Source organism: Macrosteles quadrilineatus, unplaced genomic scaffold (genome assembly GCF_028750875.1).
Source record: "Macrosteles quadrilineatus isolate MER2022 unplaced genomic scaffold, UCM_ALF_1.0 Scaffold_5__1_contigs__length_97177068, whole genome shotgun sequence".
Lineage (NCBI taxonomy): Eukaryota > Metazoa > Arthropoda > Insecta > Hemiptera > Cicadellidae > Macrosteles > Macrosteles quadrilineatus.
Window position 1 is genome coordinate 53,438,581 of NW_026542598.1, and position 21,047 is coordinate 53,459,627.

At 37.0% G+C, this 21,047-nt stretch overlaps 1 protein-coding gene across 1 annotated transcript in view; it reads right to left on the reverse strand.

Annotated features, from left to right (window-relative positions):
* LOC128996036 (laminin subunit alpha) overlaps positions 1 to 21,047 on the reverse strand; it is an 86,121-nt gene that overhangs the window by 30,442 nt on the left and 34,632 nt on the right. Inside the window, exons 23-36 of the mRNA XM_054421159.1 lie at positions 19,178 to 19,335; positions 17,349 to 17,505; positions 11,973 to 12,206; positions 10,993 to 11,152; positions 10,668 to 10,788; positions 9,851 to 10,015; positions 8,546 to 8,786; positions 7,692 to 7,929; positions 6,225 to 6,453; positions 4,885 to 5,012; positions 4,401 to 4,525; positions 2,170 to 2,340; positions 1,498 to 1,628; positions 891 to 1,041 (exon numbers count right to left, since the gene is read on the reverse strand). Of these exons, the coding sequence (XP_054277134.1) occupies positions 891 to 1,041; positions 1,498 to 1,628; positions 2,170 to 2,340; positions 4,401 to 4,525; positions 4,885 to 5,012; positions 6,225 to 6,453; positions 7,692 to 7,929; positions 8,546 to 8,786; positions 9,851 to 10,015; positions 10,668 to 10,788; positions 10,993 to 11,152; positions 11,973 to 12,206; positions 17,349 to 17,505; positions 19,178 to 19,335 (2,409 nt within the window). The remainder of the gene's footprint in view (positions 1 to 890; positions 1,042 to 1,497; positions 1,629 to 2,169; positions 2,341 to 4,400; positions 4,526 to 4,884; positions 5,013 to 6,224; positions 6,454 to 7,691; positions 7,930 to 8,545; positions 8,787 to 9,850; positions 10,016 to 10,667; positions 10,789 to 10,992; positions 11,153 to 11,972; positions 12,207 to 17,348; positions 17,506 to 19,177; positions 19,336 to 21,047) is intronic.

A 21,047-nucleotide genomic window follows, 5' to 3' on the forward strand; every position in this document is an offset into this window, starting at 1 on the left:
CAAAGGGAACTTTCCATATACCTAATGTTAAAAATACCTCAGCTGTATTTGTATGTTATTCTTTCAATTTATTACCTTATTAATATGAGGTGTGATTTTTTGTTTGTATTACTGTATTCTGTTTTTGTTTATTTCAGCTTAACTTAACCAATCAATAGTTTTATTAATAGGTACTTAATAGGTAATGAAGTGAAACAGGGTGAAGCCCGTGGGTAACAGCTAGTTCCTTTTAAATATGAATACTCATAATGTTAACATGGGGAACTACAGAGCCACTGGGGTGGAGCGCGAAAGGATTTTTGAGATAAAGATAAAATAACAATAGTCTTCATGATATGAACTAAACTGAGCGTGGTCGGTTAAGCTAAAAGATCGTATAAACCAAAAATAAACTATACTAAAATCATGAATATAATATATTTTTTCCACTGTCACACAAACAATCGGTTTTAAGTTTGTCTTTCATTAAAATCACTTAGGCTTTGTTTAGAAGCTAAAATAAAAAAAAAACTGACAAAATAAAAACACTGTAACTGAAATAAGAGGTAAAGATAAAGTGAAGCTAGTCCACTCAGCCATAGACTCCATTCATACCAATATGACTTGAGGAGGGCAGGTGTGAGAAATTGATGTACTGTGTGGTATGCAGGGTTATGAATCAATAGAGTAGAGTAAGGTGCAGGACTGACACATATGTTCTGACTTTCTGAGTAAAGACAGGGGTGACAACATGGCTTGTCTTGACATAACTGCTGACGTGTACTGTCATACGATATAAATAACACTTGATTTCTTAGTATTCTGTCATCCACTGGTCAGATAACGGAGGTTGGATAAACAAGACTATGAATCGCCTACTAAAATAAGTGTGAAACATGTGTGTCACTCACAGACACAGCCTTGCGCGCTGTATTGCCAGTAGCCAGTGGCGCATCGGTCACAGTTTAGCCCCATTACTCCTGGTTTGCAGCGACACTGCCCAGAGATATCGTCACACTGCAAACTCTCCGACGCAAGCTGGCAGTCGCAGGCCTTGCAACCCTGTTGACACATTCAGCCAGGATTAGAATGATTTTTCCCAAGTGGCTTGTACAATACATGTTTTTTTCAACCCTACCACTCTATAAAACACTACCTTAAGCTAATGGTTTCTGCTGATGATTCTGACGCTGACACCAGATAATCATAAATCATCAGTAAAAATTTGGTTTAAGACTTTAAGAGCCAAGATAGACTCCTTGTAGGATCAATATACACTAAACACAGTAAAGCGTTAAAAGCTAGCTGATACAAACTAGACCACAGGAGAGTACAGGCAACAGTAGATATTAATAGCAAGATGCTATTAAATAAAGAGAAGCTTGGAGGAGGGATGTCAGCTGAAGGAAAAGCAGGAGGAATAAAATTAAATACAGACCTCCAAAAAAATGACAAATCAGAAGAGTTCTTAATTCTTATATTAGGATTGCTTCATATAACTGCTTGACGGATACCAACCTGACAAGCAGAGAAGCCGTAGTGTTTGTCATCACAGCGGTCGCACTTCTCCCCGACCACGTTGGGTAGACATTGGCAGCGTCCAGTCGCATGATCACACTCCTGGGTCCCACAACGATCACAAACACAACCTGAAGATGGGAATTGATTGAATGATTAAGTAAAACCAGTTAGCAAAATGGTGCAAACAGTTAAAACCACCAAACAATATGGTGGCATTTTGAAACCATAATACTAGAGGTGTCCAAGCAGCTTGAAGCACCAAGCTCAAATTTAAAAGAATACCGTTCAGCTAATTTCCGATGCTTTTATCATGTAAAATAATTTACTACCTGTCTTAAGATGATATAACTAAATATTACATGCCTCATAACACTACTTGTTCCCACCAACAGTTGATAGCAGACAATTTATAAAGATACAAGGTCATACTATCCAGAGACAAGTCAGTAAAATTTTTTCCCTTTTCAGCTTAGTACGTGTAAAAAAATTAATGATATGAAGGTTTCACTCAATTTACTATTAAAGCTATTTAATTAAATAGCTTCATTTAAATACCAAAACCTAGTAGAACTAAATTCACCTAGTAATTATTGACAATACTATAATGGGTTAAATTTTTCAAATCGTTTTGTAATCTTAAAATTTGTAAGATAAAAAACTACAACATACTCTGGCAGTCACGCAGCTTGGCGTCACCGAAGTAGCCGGGCGCGCAGAGTTGGCAAGCACCACCAAATGTGTTGTGCAGACAGTTGGTACAGTTACCCGTCACTGTGTCACAGGAACGAGGGTCCGATGGATCTATGTTGCCAGAACAGTCACACGGCTTGCAGTAATCCCCTGTGAAAGATATACAATGTAGTTAAGTATATTGTTTTTTTTTTATTAATTAACAACTGGAATATGTGTGTTTCAATAACTAGGCTATTTTTATGGTTTAAGAACTTAGAGTAAAATAGTAAGGTCTAGAGCAAGCAGTGGTCATTTTAGCCCTGGGTAGAAAGGTCAGAGGACCCACAGTTTTAAAGGCTCCCTCTAAATAAATATACCCACTGCAGCAAACCTGCCAACTAAGCGAATTTCCTTTTTCCCTGGATTAATAAAACCCCGTTCCCATTGTCCGACCATGCATAGAGAAATATATATACAGGGTGTTTCAGTAAAGCGTAGCGGGCTATGCAGATTCGGATTTTACATGCAAAAATAAGTCGAAAATGTAGAATAACTTTTTTTTTTTCGGCTTAGTTTAGCCGTAATCTGCCATTTTGTATTTTTTTTTATAGTTTATAACACAAAAGCCCTTGAAGACATTTTTATGAAACTTGATATTAACTTTAATTCTACAGCTATAAACATTCTCCAAAAATATCTTTGATCAGGCTCATTGATATTTCAAAATGTCAGCCATTTAAAACTTTTAAAGTCAAATTCCATGAAAACCAGCAAATAAAACGAAATTTCGCAACACATTTTTCAATTCCTTTTTAATACAAATCGAATGATTTTCGGAATTAAAAGTCATTCGATTTGTAATTTAGAATAAGAATAATTGTAAATAAAAAGAACTTTAAATAATGTGTTGCAAAATTTTGTTTTATTTGCTGGTTTTCATGGAATTTGACTTTAAAAGTTTTAAATGGCCGCCATTTTGAAATTCGATGAGCCTGATCAAAGATATTTTTGGAGAATGTTTATAGCTGTAGAATTAAAGTTTATACCAAGTTTCATAAAAAATATCTCCAAGGGCTTTTGAGTTAGAAATTATTTTCAACAAAATACAAAATGGCAGATTACGGCTAAACTAAGCCGAAATCGAAAAAAAGTTATTCTACATTTTTGACTTGTTTTTGCATATAGAATCTGTATCTGCATAGCCCGCTACGCTTTACTGAAACACCCTGTATACATATAGAAAAATTTGAAGGAATAGTGTTTTTGGCTTCTGGGGACATCAAAATGAAAAAGTAAATCGGTCCCGGGCCTAGGTCTTACCATGAGACCTACGGTAATAGCTACTTCCCTATAGGGAAATTCGCCAAAAGGCAACACTAAATATAGTGGGAAGGTTATGTGTGTGTGTGTGTGTGTGTGTTGTGTGTTGTATCTTTCAATATATTTTAAAATTTGTTAATTCTGAAATAACGTTATCCCTGGTTTTATATAGTACATTGCAGAATTAACTGGCAAATAAGTAATCCAAATGTTAACATTGCGTACTGGCTTAATGATAAATCACGATCAGCTGTATTGAAGTAAACAAAAATCAGCAGTAAATGGCTTGTAATGCTATTCTTACGGAGAACATTTTACGTTATATCTCGTTTTTCTGATAACTTTATGGGAATTCTGCTACTTTTCCCGAGTCCCTGGGGTCAAGACTTTTAATTTAAGACCCCTCCCACTTTTCTGCGACTTACCAGACGCCCACAATTTTCTGGTACACATTTTGTCTTACAGAATTATATATAAGGATTTTTTAATTCTGAATGTTGGAAATAAATGCCTAATAGGTTTCTCAACATAATGAGTATGTGATATGTTCAGCTATAAAAGTGACTAGCTTCCTGATTAGAAAGATATTTTGTAGTTAGTAAGAGGCTCTACAGAAACTAATATTGTCTTGCTACCCTGTAGTATTTGTTTTGATAGAAGCATTTGGCAACATTTTTTGTTTTACATTTGCAGTATATTGAATAAAGCTATTTTTAACTAACTTTTAATCCATTCCACAGTCCATTTCTCTTTTATACAGTTTCTATCTTCAGGAATTTAATTGGTCTAAGATTTAAGAATCAAAATGCTTGCTCAAACCTAAATCTCTGTTCATGTTCACTAAAATTTGCTCAGGTGAATGCTAAATCCTAAAGTTTTCATGGTTTAAAACACCCTTGAATGTCTACCTGGTTGTTCAGGTCTCCCGTAGAATCCGGCAGCGCAAGACTCGCATCGTGCACCGAAATATCCTGGAGAGCACTGACAGCTGATCTTGTCTCCATCCTCACTTAACTCACAAGATGTAGCAAAACTGTAACATAGGGGGAAAATGTCTGCATTCGAATCCATACTTAAATCACCTACAATACATGTTATTACCATAAATTATAGTGATATGAACTTAGGAAACCTTTGGTCAATCAAATATGGCTTTCAGTCATTTTCGTTGAGTTATACTAGCATAGATATTTTATAAGTGGAATTTAGCTCATGTAGTTTTAAATACAATATCAACTGTATAATATTTTAAATATAATTCAACTGTATAATATTGGAGCTCAAAAGGTTCAAAGAATGCCAATTGGGTTTTACCCCTTCTTCTAACAATCTTAATTCTCACGTGTATACCAGAGTTCACAATTAGCTGATAGTTAATGAATGTTTACTTACTTGTTGGATGGGATGGGGAGGGGGCAGGCACATATGAGGCAGTCGTAGGGGGTGCCTGTGGTTGCGTTGCCATGGTAACCAACAACACAGTTCTCACAGTGTTCTCCAGTCGTGTTGTGCTTGCAATCCTGCAATTGACAAAAATCTCAATGAAACTGGCAAATAATTACTTACATAAAGAAAAGTATTTCACCTCACCCACAAACTGCCCTCACTTCTTCCAATTCTAACGAGAAGAAGAAAAACTATTTTCCATTTGAGGCGTCGAGAGGCCAAGGGAGATATGTGACTTTAAAAAAATGTTGTCATGGTAACGGGTTTTGTTAAAAAATGGTGGAATTTCAAAAAATAATTCACTTATATCCCTTGGCCTCCAAACTAAACACCTAAGAGTTGGAAGCCAAGGGGTATAAGTGAATTTATTTTTATTTTTATTTTATTTTTTATGACTATGAAAAAAATACAATGACATTTTTTAAAAAGTCACATATCTCCCTTGGCCTCTCGACGCCTCATTTGTTTTATGTTCTTGTTATAAATTATTGGATTTTTGACTAATTATTTATTCCACAAAGTTTAGTTATTTTTCTTCAATAAGATATTTTCATCAAATAATAAGAAATCATTTAGGTTTATTTCTTTATTTTTATTTAAAATAAATTAGGAGATTGATTTTACAAGCATTCCAAAACTAATATTTCCTCTTAGGGAAATATTATGTGTTTTTTAAAAGTCCTACAGAAAAAATGTCTTAATACGGATGTATATTGTCATAACAAATGTTTTCAGTAAAAATCCAAACAGTGGAGATTAAATTTGAGCACTTTCAATCTTACAGAAAATATTAAATACTATTTTCTAAAATATTTTGAAAGTGTTTTTAACATCGAAGCTGAAGGTAGTTTAAGAGGGCTCACAAACTGCATCTTTCATTTTGAACATGCCTCATCGTCAGAAAACATTGGATGGAAAATTGTTAAATGAATCTCGTTGGTGTCGTGAAAATGCTTGATTGTCATCCTTGGTGTGTTCTAGCAATCAAAATATTGTGATTGGAGCTCATGGCTTTAGCTTGTGTGACCTAATTTTGTTTTTGTACTTGGGTAATTGCTGACTGAATGTGTAAGTCTGTTTGTTAATTTTATAGGTGGAAATGTTTTTTTTTTTTCGAACTTATGGATATAGATTCAGTGGAATAAAGAACCATGTGGCTCTTTGTTCGTCAGTTAAAATAAAGAATTTTCATGGCCTTACTGTTTTGATCAATTATCTCAATTGCAAATTTTCTTCAAAGAGGGAATTTCAATCTACCAATAAGCTCTACAACATGTTGAACTCACAATGCAGACGCCAGTGATCTTATCGCAGGTGGTGGCATGGCCGTGGCATTGACAAGGGACACAGAAGCCTCCGTAGGGTCCTGTGGCCGCGCGGTAGTAGCCGTCCGCACACTCCTCACAGGACAGTCCTGTGTACGCTGCGGGACAGTGACATTGCTCCACAGACAGAGCAAACCCAGCCACCGGGTCGTAGCGGTCAGACGCAGAGTCTAGGCTGAACCTCATCAACCTGTAGCAAGCAGTAGGTAACTTTACTATGAGAAAAAATTACACACTATTTAATCAGGGAGTAATTTTGTAAGATGGTTCAGTATTGAGTGTTTGGGTTTCAGGGTCCAATTAATGGAACTGGAGTCAACGTTATTGTTATAAACGCTTTTGAGACAGCAACACCCTTTTATGTGCGTATTTTATGCTGAATGCAAGATAAGAATAGAATTGAGATGGATGATCTGTTTAGATTTGTTACTACCTAAGATCAACATATTCTTTAGTCAGGACCATTTATTGAAATGCCCAATGATTGGGGACAATGTTGTTCAGTTTTCGAACCATCAAAAAGGTACTAACATTTTTCAAGATCTAACCAACAACTTTTTGATTGTCAGGCGAGTATTATAAACCCAGCTGTCTGGTGTTGCATCTAGGTCATGTGTAATGTTAAAAACTCTTTTGAATTGGAATTTAAAAAGTTGATTTATTACATTTTCAAAGCTTTAGATACTCAACCCATTTGTTTTTCAATATAAAAATATTGAAAAACAAAAGGGTTGAGTTTATTATTTGTTTTTTGACCTAAATTTCAGATTAATAATTTAGTTTGTTTTATAGTTTAATTCCTGGTCTACGTTGTCCTTGTAATGTGGGCAACCATCATTGCCACTTTCAAAGTTCTTCCAAAATTACTTTGAATAAAGAACCCGGGAATTAAAATTAAACTAAAAATTATCGTAAAAAAGAAATTTATTTTTAACCCAAAGTGTGGGCAAGAGAAACATACTTGTATCAAAGGCCAGTCTCCAGTTCTGCTGATCAAACCCTGGCTCATTAATCCCCCATAAAACCACATCTTGTTGTATTACCTTTAAGATTAAATACACCGACTCGATAAAAACAACAAAGCAACAATTTGTAGGACGGCAAACATTTTTATTTTTTAAATATGCTGGTGTCTTGATTACAATGTAATTAATTTGTATATACACATAGGTGTCTGACCTGTGAGTGGAACATATCAAGCAAAGCACAGAGATGAGACAGTACTAATTGGTAGTGAGTGACTCTGGACGGGAACCCATGACATTGGACCCGCTGCCTTGGATTTGTAGTCTGTTGCGCTATTGACTAAACCCCCAACTCACCTAAAGTTGTTGTCTTACAGTACTGTAAATCCAACTTAGTTGCATAAAATTGTCAACCCCTTCCTCTTTCAATATAAGCCTCCACTATACTATAACAGAAAAGTACCTCGTAGTGACACTGTCTTCCCAGTAAGTAGCTCTGATGTACAAGCCCTGCACTCGTTCCAACACTTGCATCATCTGTTCCCGAGTAGTTGGTAGTCCTGATGGTAACACAAAGTTGCTCTCTACCAGGTCAAGTGTTGCTGGGTATGTCTCAGTCGCAGCTGGCTGCTCGAGCGCAAAGTGTAGCAGGTAGATATCAGCTCCTCGGATGATTACATCAGGCCCACCCATAGCTGAGCCTATTTAAAAACGTCTCATTTGAATTATTATACATAATAAAAGATCATAAAAATAAGGAAAAACTAAGAGAATAAACTAAAGATTTAATTATTTTTTTGAAATGTAGAGAAAAGAGTAAAGTAGAAGTAAGGCTAAGGACCAACAGTACTTACTTCAGTCATAACCATTGTTATCTTAACCTTAACAGGTAATGAAGAAACCACTATTTTTAACTTAAGGAGTAAAGAAAAAATTCCAAGAATCATGTGTCTAAACTGTAATTGAATGAATTTCATAGTTTATAGAAATAATACATATTGCATTAATGTTATTCTCATTACAATTTTTTTTTAATTTATTAGCGTACTTGGCCAGCATGATGCTGAGGCTTGATAAATAAATTAAATCATAGTCTTATAAATCAAAATGGCGACATGCTATTAGCTATTATACATTACATATAATCACTTTTATACCATATTTGCAAAATAAAATCTACAATAAGACAATATATTGCCACTACTACATGGGTTTTGGATAGTAAATTGTAACAAAGGAGGCAAGGGAAAAATAAAAATATATCCTTTGTGATTACACCCTAATATCTGTATGCATCAAAAACAGCTGATCACTCACCAAATGGTCCAGGAGTGTAGAATATAGAGTAGTTGAGAGCTCCACCGTACGACGTCAGTCTCTTGCCAAGGTAAGCGGCCGGGGCTGAGAAGTACACTGTTTGGTTCTGGAATACTTCCTTAGTCAAGTCTGCACCGAGGTTGTCCGGACTAATCATCTCCACACTCACATCCGTGTCTTCCAAACTGATCACCTTCCCGAGGTTGGCCACTGACAACTTCCAACCCTCTCCGTCTCTAATCTGGAAAAATATGTGAAAATTAACATTACATTTATGAGAAAAGTAAGTTTTTAATTCTGTTATTAAATTTATTAAATTTTCATATTGTACATACATAATCAATCATGCCGAGGAAAACAAGCAAGTAGGCCTAAGCAAATTTTTGTGCTGTTTTGGTTGTTTTGTATTAAGGTCCCAAATTGGACCTGGATTAAAATTTAAATTATAGCGGAAAATGTTACCGGCAGTGTCCACCTGCCAGCGTCTTATTGAAAAAGGGTAGGGGTAGATGGAGTGTTCTCCAAGACCCACGATCAACCGTCATTCGATTGGCCGGCAAGTAGCTGGTCACTTCTCTCTCTTACCTTCTGAATTTAATAAACCCGCTCTAGTTTAACAAACCCACTGGTACATTAAAATTAGTCTTCGTCCTCATTCTGGGATAGAAACAGTAAGTATAGTCCGATATTAAACATATATATTTTAAATTTACAATTTTTACTGTAGCTGTTTTTGTTATTAATTTTTGATGGAAATTATAGGCTATCATTCAAGATAGTGTCGAAATTTGATTATATTTATGATCCATACAGTTTCTGTTCGAATATCTGTGGAATATTGCTATCAGCTATTTCTTGATCTACTGCATTCAAAAGCCAACAGCTGATCTTATGCCTTTGTTTATGTGTCAAATACTGCTTCTATAAGGATTACATTGAAACTTAGAGACCCCGTGGGATGGATTCCTGAGAGATTTTTTTAACGCCATATTGATGTTGGCACTCACCCATATAGTCTTTATCACCATGCAAAATTTGAAAACGATTGCTTCAGCCGTCTAGGAGGAGTTTGCATATTACGAAATGCATAAGAGTCGACTTATAAGAGCTTCGCTCAATAAATGAACATGACTATTGATATAATTTTTCATAATATATTTTTAATCAGAACAATTTTTTCAATAAAATCAGAGATCAGCTGATTCTTTTAAACCTAGTTATAAAACAGATATAATAATTCCACACTAATATGCTGAAAACAGCCATAAAACTACATTTCATAGGGACTTTCTGTTTGTATCTCACCTGATCCTTGTAGAGGCTGGAGCTTGTACACCTCGAGGTCTTACCAAAGCAGAAACACTCTGTGCAGCCTTTTTCAGTCTTCTGTTGAATGTTGAAGCTTCCTTCTTTGCATAGATCACAAGCTTGACCATAAACGTTCGCTTTACAGAAACACTCTGCAGTCACCTAAACAGCATTCAGTTACTTAAAGGGTGATAGAAATATATAGTAAAACACGTCTTCCAACCCTATTCAACATATTTTTACTTTTGATAGGAAGGGTGTTTTCTGAAAGTTCCCCGAATTTCCCCCCCTTGCTTCCCCTTAACCCCCTCCCCTCTCCCCAAACATCAGGTTGAAAGTGTAGTGTTTTACTAAATCACCTAGTTTGGAGGGAGCACTATTATTTACAAGGTAATCAAACTATTTTTAAAATGTTACAATTACAATGAGGATCGATTTTTGTCGGTCAGACCATTCATCACTTGGCCCAAATGGAGAGTCTCTGATTTTAAATTGTACCTCACCAAAAAAGTAATAATAACAATTTAAGCTCTTGAGTATCCCAAACTTTCCCATTATACATTCAACAACAAACTCGTTATAGAGTATATCAATAGAAGTTAATTGCTAGAAGATTAGAGAGTTCTTAGAGTGTTCTCTTATACAAATCAATCATGTTAGCCTACTTGAAATTAAAAAAAAATACTTGAAATAAATGTTACATAAAAAATAAAAACTAAAAAGTTATATACTTCTTTTTTACTGAACTGGCTACAAATTCTAAAATTGTTTGACAATAGAGTAGGGTCTGAGGTAATGATTGTAGTTAATTTACTTGATCACAGATAGCATCTGTAGTCCCTCGCAAGTCACAGTCACAGTTCTGGCAATACGGGAACTGCCAAAAGCCAGCCTGGCATCTGTCACATGTTCTCCCTACAACATTGGGTTTGCATCTGGAAAAAAAAATTACATTCAAAATTTTTCAGTTCAATTTAAACTTCCGATCAATTATAAAATTCCTCCATGGAGATGGTTTATATAGCTAGAGATTCTGATGTGAAGATTGGCTCCACTTTCGAGAAAAAAAAAACAGCTAAAGTCAATTTACATATTTTTTATATCACATAAAATGTAGTTGACAAATAATAGTCACTCACCCACAGACTCCGGTCAACAAGTCACATTGCAGGCTGTTCTCCACGCCGAGGCGGTTACAGTTGCACTCAGAGCAACCAATCACTGAGTCGTAGCCGTAAGTGTACGCCTCACATTGATCGCACCTCTCTCCAACCACGTGCATCGGACAGACACATTCACCTATGGGAACAGAAATCATCATTTCACTATCACTATATCAAATGGTATCAACATAACACTATTTTGGGGGAACTGGTCAGGTGGTAGAGTGCAAGGCTTTGGTCTAAGTGTCCCAGGTTCGAAACCTGTCAATCACCAATGGCTGTTAGCTATGTGAAAATAATCAATATTTTAGTGTGTGACCGGTGTGTTTTTATTTTTTATTTTTCTTACTATTATCAGCTGTTTCTTTATACAGGAACATTTGTTAAAAGCCCAAAATTCTAACAACTTCCAATTACTTTACTTTCCTTTACTTACCTTTACTTTATTACTTTACTTTCTGATCAAGGACAGTGGGGATGTACAATAAGCTGAAAGTAGCTCAGTTGCTATATAATGGGAAACAAGCCTGGCCGGATCTAAAAGAATGGAAGAGCTGTGTCAAGTTATCAACCATAAAAAAGTAATTGTGTTTTCTCCTGATGAAATCAGCGACCTTTTGATTGTTAGGTCAGAACTATAACCACTCAGCTACCCAGCTGTAAAGAATTGTAACTTTTTTCATTACTTAAATCACATGTAGAATTCTTACTAACTACACTGAGATATGTCAAAAATATGATTTTTTACAACATGCTACAAGAATGCAGCAGTTTTTTACAAATACCAAACAAATTTTCTGAATCTGAAACCAAACAAATATCAGACGCAAAGCCTTAGAAATCAAGATTTCAGTAGCCAGAAGTACATAATTACAAAATTAAATCGTTTAATTCATCAAACTGCTTTTCTTGAGATTATTTGATGCAACAATATTCAAGAAAAGTTTTTCACTTACCAGTAGGAGTACACACAGCATCAGAAGGACAGTTACAAGATTTGCAGTCGGGAAACCCGAAGTACCCAGTCTTGCAGGCCTCACACTTGCGACCGATCACATTGGGCTTGCAGGGACACTGACCACCAAACTGTTCACACTCAAAACTGAGTGATCCGTCAAAGTCACACTGGCACGGCAAGGCTCCGTTATTGTAGGCTGATGTGATGGAGAACACAGCATCTCGGCAGAAACCTGTCAATAAAGCACAAAAGTTGTATGTAGTTGGGATAGCACTACTAAATAATATCCCAAAGAGTAAAGTTCCCAATTGTACAATTTATTTATAAGAATCTACTGAACTGTGTCATTCACGGGGTTTTGCACTCAGCAGAGGCGGTGTTTAGGGGGGGCCAGGGGGGGCAGTTGCCCCCCCACTTTCCCAAGGAATATTTATCAAATTATAACATAGGCCATAGGCCTATTTTTTTAAACTAATTAGTAGTTTTAACTTGAAGTAAGTAACTAAATTGACTAGCTACCCTCATACAAATGCCTAACAAAATTAACAATAAATAACGTCTAGTATAGTATTACAGAATATTAACAAAACGTTGAGTGCGGCATACATTCAAACAGGCACTCGCCAATGGCGGCGAGGTTCGGGCAAAGCCCCGGTGCGCCACCGAATCAGAGAACGTAATTGCCAATCAAATATTTCAGTTTGACGAATAACAAAAGAGCAGCGGCGATTGTGCTGCGTTGCCCTGAGAGTGGACGTAGTTCACTGAAACACCCAAAGGTAGCAGCACTACCTGGATCCGTAGCCAGCGTCTTTGTAATTAGGCTTGAAACCGGGACAAAAGCATCGCCAGACGGATACTGGACTAAATGTAGTTGGAGTGGAGTGGCGAGACTACATCTAAGTCGTACTCAACAAGTTAATAGTTAAGTTTAGTAAATACAACTGCCACTGTATTTATAAAAGGGTATTTTATTTTGTGAAGCAGATTGTTTGGTACTGACTGATGTTCAAAGCGACTTTACAAGTGGCCGACGACAGACGACACGTTGCAAAACATAACCTCTTTATGCAACTTCTGTCGTTCTAGTCGCCTGTTAGAAAAAGATAATGAATAGTGAAGACAGTTGATGTTTTATGTTTTTTTTTGTGTCTCTTTTCTCATAATGAAGCGTTCCTCGGGCAAAACATTATTTGACTTTTTTGGGAAAAAACGGAAAGAAGAGTCCGAAGTACAGCCCCAGTCATCTCTAGGTATTGCCATATCCAATGATAGAGATAATAATAATAGTGAAGTGTCAAATACACCAACCACAGATGATCCTCAACCTCAGACAATTTTGTCAGTGATCAATGTGACAGAAAAACCATTTGAAGAAGAAGACCTACGTTCACCAGTGGCTAGTACTAGTGAGTACAGTAAATGCTTGTTTTCAAATACATGTACCGAGTCTCATAACACCTTAAAATTGCAATCTGAACCTAGGGATCCAATTCATGGTAGACAAGCAGCAACACAATTTTTTACAAATGGTCCTTTTCAACCTCTTGTTAATAAATATCCAGAAACTAAGGGTAGAAAGTTTAGAAGTACTTGGTACACAGATTATAAGTGGTTAGAATATAGTGTTGCAGCCGACAAAGCTTTTTGTTTTGCTTGTCGTTTGTTTGGTAGCACCGGATGTTTTGACGAGACATTCATATCCAATGGTTTTCAAAACTGGAAGAAAGCAGTTCAACGTTTTAAAGAACACGAGAAAACATCTTCGCATCTTAACGCTGTTCAGCGATGGCAAGAAGGTCTTAAAGCGAAAGAACGTGTTGCTAGCAAAATATCTACACAGCACCAAGAAGAAGTAAAGACAAATCGTGCTTACTTAACAATGTTATTTCAGTCTCTGCTTTTTTTGGCCAAGCAAGGTATCGCCATTCGGGGCCATCGAGAAAGTGAAAATTCTGACAACAGGGGAAATTACATTGAATTATTAAAGTTAAAATCAACGGACAGTAGCATATTAAAACAAAAGTTTTTAGATAGGGAAAAGTTTTTCAATTATGTCCATCACGATATTCAAAATGAAATGATTGACATTATGGCCAATTTAACCAGGCAACACATAATTGATGATGCTAAAAAGTACCAGCATTTGGCCTTAATGGTTGATGAAACTCCTGATGTTTCACATAATGAACAATTGACTCTTGTTATAAGATACGTAACAGATAAACTTGAAATTAGGGAGAGCTTTCTTGGTTTTTACAAAACCGATCTGACAGATGGAGAAACATTGTACAAACTACTACTTTCAATTTTGGCAGAATTTGGGATAGAACCAAAAAATGTAATTGCTCAGTGTTATGATGGGGCAGGAAACATGAGTGGCGCCTACAAAGGCGTTGCAGCCAGAATGAGAGAGCAAAACCCTAACATTATGTATGTGCATTGCTATATGCATTCATTGAATCTTGCACTTGTTGATGCATGTAAAAGCATACCTTTGGTTCGCAATGTGTTAAGTACTGTGCAACAAGTATACAATTTTATCGAGGCCTCTCCTAAACGACATGCAGTATTTACAACGGTGAAAAGCTCAGCTTGTTCATCCAAAGATGGGAAAAATAAGGAATTGTCGTTAAAATCATTAAGTGACACAAGATTTAGCAGCAGATATGAAAGCTTGCGAGCTATTCAATATCACTTAATAGATATTGTACAAACCTTGGAAAATATCGAAGCTTCTGATTCAAAAATTGGTGGTGAAGCCCACGGACTGGTTTTGTGCATCACCAAATTTGAGTTTATTTTTGCACTAAATGTTATGAAGTCGTTGTTTGAAAAAACTAACATCCTTTCAAAATACATCCAGAACTATGATGTCTCCATTAATGAGGTAGTCCAGACAGCTGACAGTGTAGTAATGGCAATTGATAATGCAAGGAACGAAACAGAGTTCAAAAAGTTTTTTTTCTGATGCACTCTCTTTTTGTGAAAGTCATGGCTTTGAAGGACCTACTGTTTCACGCAAAAGAAAACTCCCACAAAAACTAGGAGGAGGTGATATTCACCCTGAAAACGATTCTCCCCAAACCTTTTTCCTGAGAACATTTTACTATCCTCTGCTAGATAATCTCAGCCAGAACATCAAGACACGCTTTGAGAAAAACCAGCTTGCACTACTCTTCCATATGGAACTTTTACTGGCTTTTACTTTTTTGTGACTCTCGTATCAAAGAAGCATGCTCTGCTGTGAGTGACGCGTTTGGTTTAGAAAGTGACACTTTAGCCTCTGAAATTGGTGTGTTTTCCAGAAAAACCCCTAACTTAGACCAACCTAATGAGCTTGTGTCAAATTTGGTACGACAATTTACAATTTGGACGAAAACGTTCACAATAAGTTAATTTTTCCAAACCTCTTTAAGCTTCTGCAATTGTTTTTGACTGTCCCAGTGTCTACTGCAACCGCTGAACGGTCATTTAGTGTCTTAAAACGGATCAAAAACTATTTAAGAAACTCAATGCTCCAGGACCGTTTATCAAATTTAGCTATACTGGCTATAGAAAAAGAGACCTCCAACAAAATAAAACTTGAAGAATGTGTTGAAGTATTTGCTAGGCGTAAACCCAGACATTTAACACTTTTCTAAAGTAGGTTAAGAATTTGTCTTGAAAACAAAGCACTATCATGTATGTGTTGTGTAGGTCTAATAATGTCATGTCAATATTACCATTATCACAAAATTTCACTGTTTATATTTTGTAACAGTTTTATTTACTTTTTCTATAATATAATAAATACGTTTGTGGCAATCATTCTTTCAGTCTACTTTAATTTTTCTCAGTAGGTCTACACTATTGAAGGTCTTGTTTTTGTTCGTTTCCAAACCATAACTGGATTATGATGTGAACTTATTGGATTTTATATAGTACCATACCGCTGATTCAGCATATCCTATAGCCTACCTACAGATAGTTTCTTACAGGCCACTATTAACTACCATTGAGTATTAGTGTATACTCAATGCTACTACTGTACTTATTGATGTCTCAAAAACTGAGTTAGCCTACGTTTTAAGACTATTTTATTGAGGGCCTTGCCTTAGAGGATTAGTTGTTATGTTTTGCAATATCTATTCATATTTATTATAGGCCTAGTTCTATTAGGATAATAAATCTGATCCATTAAATAAATTGGTAAAAACTATTTAAAAAATATACTTTACTCTACTCTACTTATGTCTACTTTCTCATGACAAACAACAGGTGAAATGGGAGTTTTTGGACTATTATTGGACACAGTTTTAGGCGTTAAAAACTGCTTTAGAAAGTCATCAAACGGCTTTAGAAATGTAAAATTTCTACATAGAAACTAAAATTTCCCGGACCCCCCTTTTCTGTTGGGGGGTGCTCCACACCCCCCAAACCCCCCAGAAGCCCCCCCCCCTTGACAAGGTCCTAGAGCTGCCACTGATTTTTCGCCCCCCCACCTCTCAAGCCCAATCGCCGCCACTGGCACTCAGTAGCTATTGGGTTGAATAAATAGGCCACCTGAGGTAGAGAAAGGGGTCTGTCGCACAGGGCAGGGTGCCCAGAAGAGTTGGGTGAGTACTGGTTGCTCATCTTAGGGTTAGGCCCTTTAGTCGCGAGTTTGTAAGGGGAAGTTTAGTTTTACTGGGATTATAAGTTAGTTAGGATTTGTGATTTTTGATAAGGGAAATTATTTTGTGTAGGATATTTTGTTTGATTAGATTACGATGAAGTAGATTAATTTTTGGGGATTTTCTAAACTCAGAGTTCTAGCTGCCTCTAGGACGTTTCCGACTAGCCATTCATTAGTGGGTTTGTTGTTTATAACTGTTTTATTGTTGTATACGATATAGTTTATTGATTTAAGATAATAAAAAGGTTCAGTATATTGAATTTAATCTGGTCCTCTCATTTAACAGCCACCCAGCTCATAACTAGAGTTATATAAGGTTAAAGATCCGGGTTTCACTAAAGCTACGCTCCCATGTGTATATGCAGGATAACCTGTGAAGTGTTAGGGAGTTTTCTGCATATTACAATACATTGACTATACATAGCACTGATTATTATAACTAGTACTCTGTGGAAATTGTATCTAAACTCTTTCTAATCAGGTACTATCAACATTTGCTGGTAACCAGACGGTTGCTGGTTACAAATTCTTTAACAACAAAACCACCTTAAAATATGCACCGGTGTTTTGGGGGTTTAGTGTAATCTTATATCTTTAGAGATATTAGACTAAGGATATCAATCAGATATAAAAACACTTCAGTGAAATGCCTACTTTATTTCATAGACAACATAAAACTGAAACTATATTATATCAATAACACATTATTATAGGTACCTCTGGAGTGTTGGTCGATGTAGTAGCTGTCTTTGCCACACTGAGATATAAACTCTGCCGTCTGATCTAGAGCCTCCTCAGGCATCACTCTCTCTACGTTGGTGTCTAGAGGAAGTATCAGCACATAGTCAAGCCACACCTTCTTGAACGGCGGTGACTGAAATTGAATGGGAAAACCTAAATAAAGTATACTTTCCTTAACACTTAGCACTGAACACAAGTCCCATCTGTTGTGGTTAGACTGGTTACTGGTTAGACTTATTTGAACCATCTAACAGTCTGAAAGTGGCTTTCGTTGAAGGTTATATTGTGCACTAGGGATGGACGGGTCCCGAAATTTCGGGAATTTTTCGGGAAAAAAATATTCCCGATTATCGGGACGGGATTACATTTGACTCGGGAATTTTTCGGGACGGGATTTGGTCCGATCGTCGGCGATTTTTCCGCTTCGCAAGTGCCGATAACGCCGTTATTGCGAGCGATAGGTCCGCGAACGCAGGAAACGAAGTCATTTCGACGATTACGCCGTGACCGCGATTATTGGACCGACGATCGCACCGTGACCGCGAGTCATGACGACGATCGCGCCGTGACCGCGAGTCATGACGACGATCGCGCCGTGACCGCGAAGTCCTACCGACGATCACGCCCTGACCACGAGTCATACCGACGATTGCGCCGTGACCGTGAGTCATACCGACGATCGCGCCGTGACCGTGGAGTCATACCGACGATAACCCCGTGACCACGGAGTCATACCTACGATCGCGCCATTGCGCCGTGACCGCAAATCATACCGACGATCGCGCCTTGACCGCGAGTCATGACGACGATCGCGCCGTGACCGTGAGTCATACAGACGATAACCCCGTGACCGCGAGTCATACCGACGATCGCGCTGTGACCGCGAGTCATGACGACGATCGTGCCGTGACCGCGAGTCATGACGACGATCGTGCCGTGACCGTGGAGTCATACCGACGATCGCGCCTTGACCGCGAGTCATGACGACGATCGCGCCGTGACCGTGGAGTCATACCGACGATAACCCCGTGACCGCGGAGTCATACCGACGATCGCGCCGTGACCGCGAGTCATACCGACGATCGCGCCGTGACCGCGAATCATGACGACGATCGTGCCGTGACCGTGGAGTCATACCGACGATAACCCCGTGACCGCGGAGTCATACCGACGATCGCGCCGTGACCGCGAGTCATACCGACAATCGCGCCGTGACCGCGAGCATGACGACGATCGCGCCGTGACCGTGAGTCATACAGACGATCACCCCGTGACCCGCGAGTCACAAGTTTCTATAGGTACCTGTAAATTGTTACCCATTTTTTGGTTTTTATAGATCAGTTACACAAAAGGTAAAAATTGATTTCGTATGTCTTTTTTGGTAACTGCAATACAGTACTTTCTTTTTATGCACAGAAAAAAATCCCGTCCCGTCCCGTCCCGAAAATCGGGAAGGAAATAAAAATCCCGTCCCGTCCCGTCCCGAACTAAAAATTCAATCCCGTCCATCCCTATTGTGCACATAGTTTGGCAGGTATTATAAGAATGTTTAGCAATAGGTATTTATTTTTAAAGGAGCAGGTGTACCATAGTACATATAATTTTACTCATGTCACATAAAATCACAGTTTAAATCAACATGTACTACATAGAGGCAAAAGATTGTCACTTTTTCAAGTAATTACAAATTTATTACTTAACTACACAATATTTATGTTTACGATTTCCTTAATATTTGTAAAAAATGTTTGAAATCCTAAGCTTCAGTGGGAGTCAAAGTAATTTGATTAGGTCAAGGCACAAACCTTGAGAGTGAGGACAAAGTTCTCGGTGAGTTGGAAGTCAGTGTTGCCATCAGGTTGTCGCACGAGAGCTCTACAGCCCGAAGTGGCTGGGCAGTGGACCACTGGCAACTTGGCCTCGTAGAACTGGCCGTTCTGTAGGATAACGTCCAGCTCAAACTCTGGAAATAGAATCGATTACTATAACTGTTGCTACAGATGGATTTGTAGGACCACGGCCTGATCGGTGATGTAGTATGTAAATTTTGTAAAATCTACAGTCCAAAGTAATCTATCTAAAGATTGTCATCTATAAGAACTGAGTTAGAAATCCCAATTATCGTTCGTTACCTATTAAAATATTGTTCTAGTCAATTACAGTATTGGATAGTTTATTATGTAGGGAACAGAGTCCTAAAAATAAGTCAGAACAGCTGATAAAATAGTTAGACAAGATTGTTCGTCCAAATTAGGGAAGGCAAGGTGGGACATACAAGAAATAAAATTAAAATTAACTACTTCTTTCAAATGAATCCCCCTTGAGGCTCAGGTGAAATATCAAGCTTATTGTGTTGTGAACCTACTTGAAACTCTTTCTTTGGGTAAATTATTTGTGATCTATTCATCCTTCTTTAATGTGTTCATAAGAAATGTGTTATAGGCTATCAGTGTTGGGGAAGCTACTTTTAAAATGTAGCTAGCTACAACTACTGCTACATTTCCAAAAAAGTAGCTTAGCTACAGCTACAGCTACAGTTCCACAAAAGTAGCTAGCTACAACTACAGCTACATTGAAATGTAGCTACAGCTACAATTTTAGCTACTTTTCCAAAGACGTTACTTTTTATTCCACGCACATTAGGTAAATGTAAAATTAATTGCAACTACATTTTTACTGAACAAACATTAAAAAAATGTCAGTAGGTATTGTATCTAACATTAATTGAAAAAAAATTATTCCTAGATTGTATTTAATTTTTTGGCATTATAAACCTAACATTACAACAACAGAACCAAATAGTTCGGTGTCCCATCATATTTAGTACTTATTTTTAAATATTGCATTATTTTTAAGCATCTTAAATGTAAATTTCATTAAGTTCAAAGGACATACAACCAAACTATATTTTAAAAGCTCATTTTATTTCTTTAATATAGATTCATTCATAGATGTCTTATATCAACAATTAAGACCAATCAAACTGTAAAACGATTATTTAAAAATACTTTTTTGTGTTACAGAGCCTAGCCTACTGAAATTGGAGTTTATTGCCTTTCTTTTAATGTTAAAAACGACATTGCTATAAACTTTTAAGTGATAATTTACTTGTACTATGAATAACACTTTTCAATGTCAAGAAATCGTCCTTTATTGTCATTATGCATAGGGCAAATTGTGCTTCAACCTAGTTGGTACAGAAAACAGTATCCAGTAACTTATCCTGAAATCGGCTTTTAATTTAAACATGTTGAAACTTGTAAAGTAAAAATAACATGTAGGCCTACTTGGCTATGTAACAAGTTGGCTATAGTAGGTTTGTTCTTGCAAGGACTAAACAGATATATTCCTAATAATTGAACTTGGGACTTGGTATTCGTCTTAAACCATAGCATAGCCTAGGAATTAATAGTCCTATACAAGAGCTGTTACCAGGAGCAAATTATGCTATTTTTTTCAATGTAAGTTTCATGTTATATGGAGATTTTTTCGTTACAATTATCATTTAGTCTATACATATCTTAAATCACATCAGGTAATTTCCTCTTTGTTAATTTAGTAAACCTTTGAAAAATCTTCGTAATCTAACCAAGGAAGGGCTTGTGACGATGAACCACAATCAACAGCTGAAGCAAAGGTTGATAGACCAGATTTCTCATTATTTTAAGGTTTAGT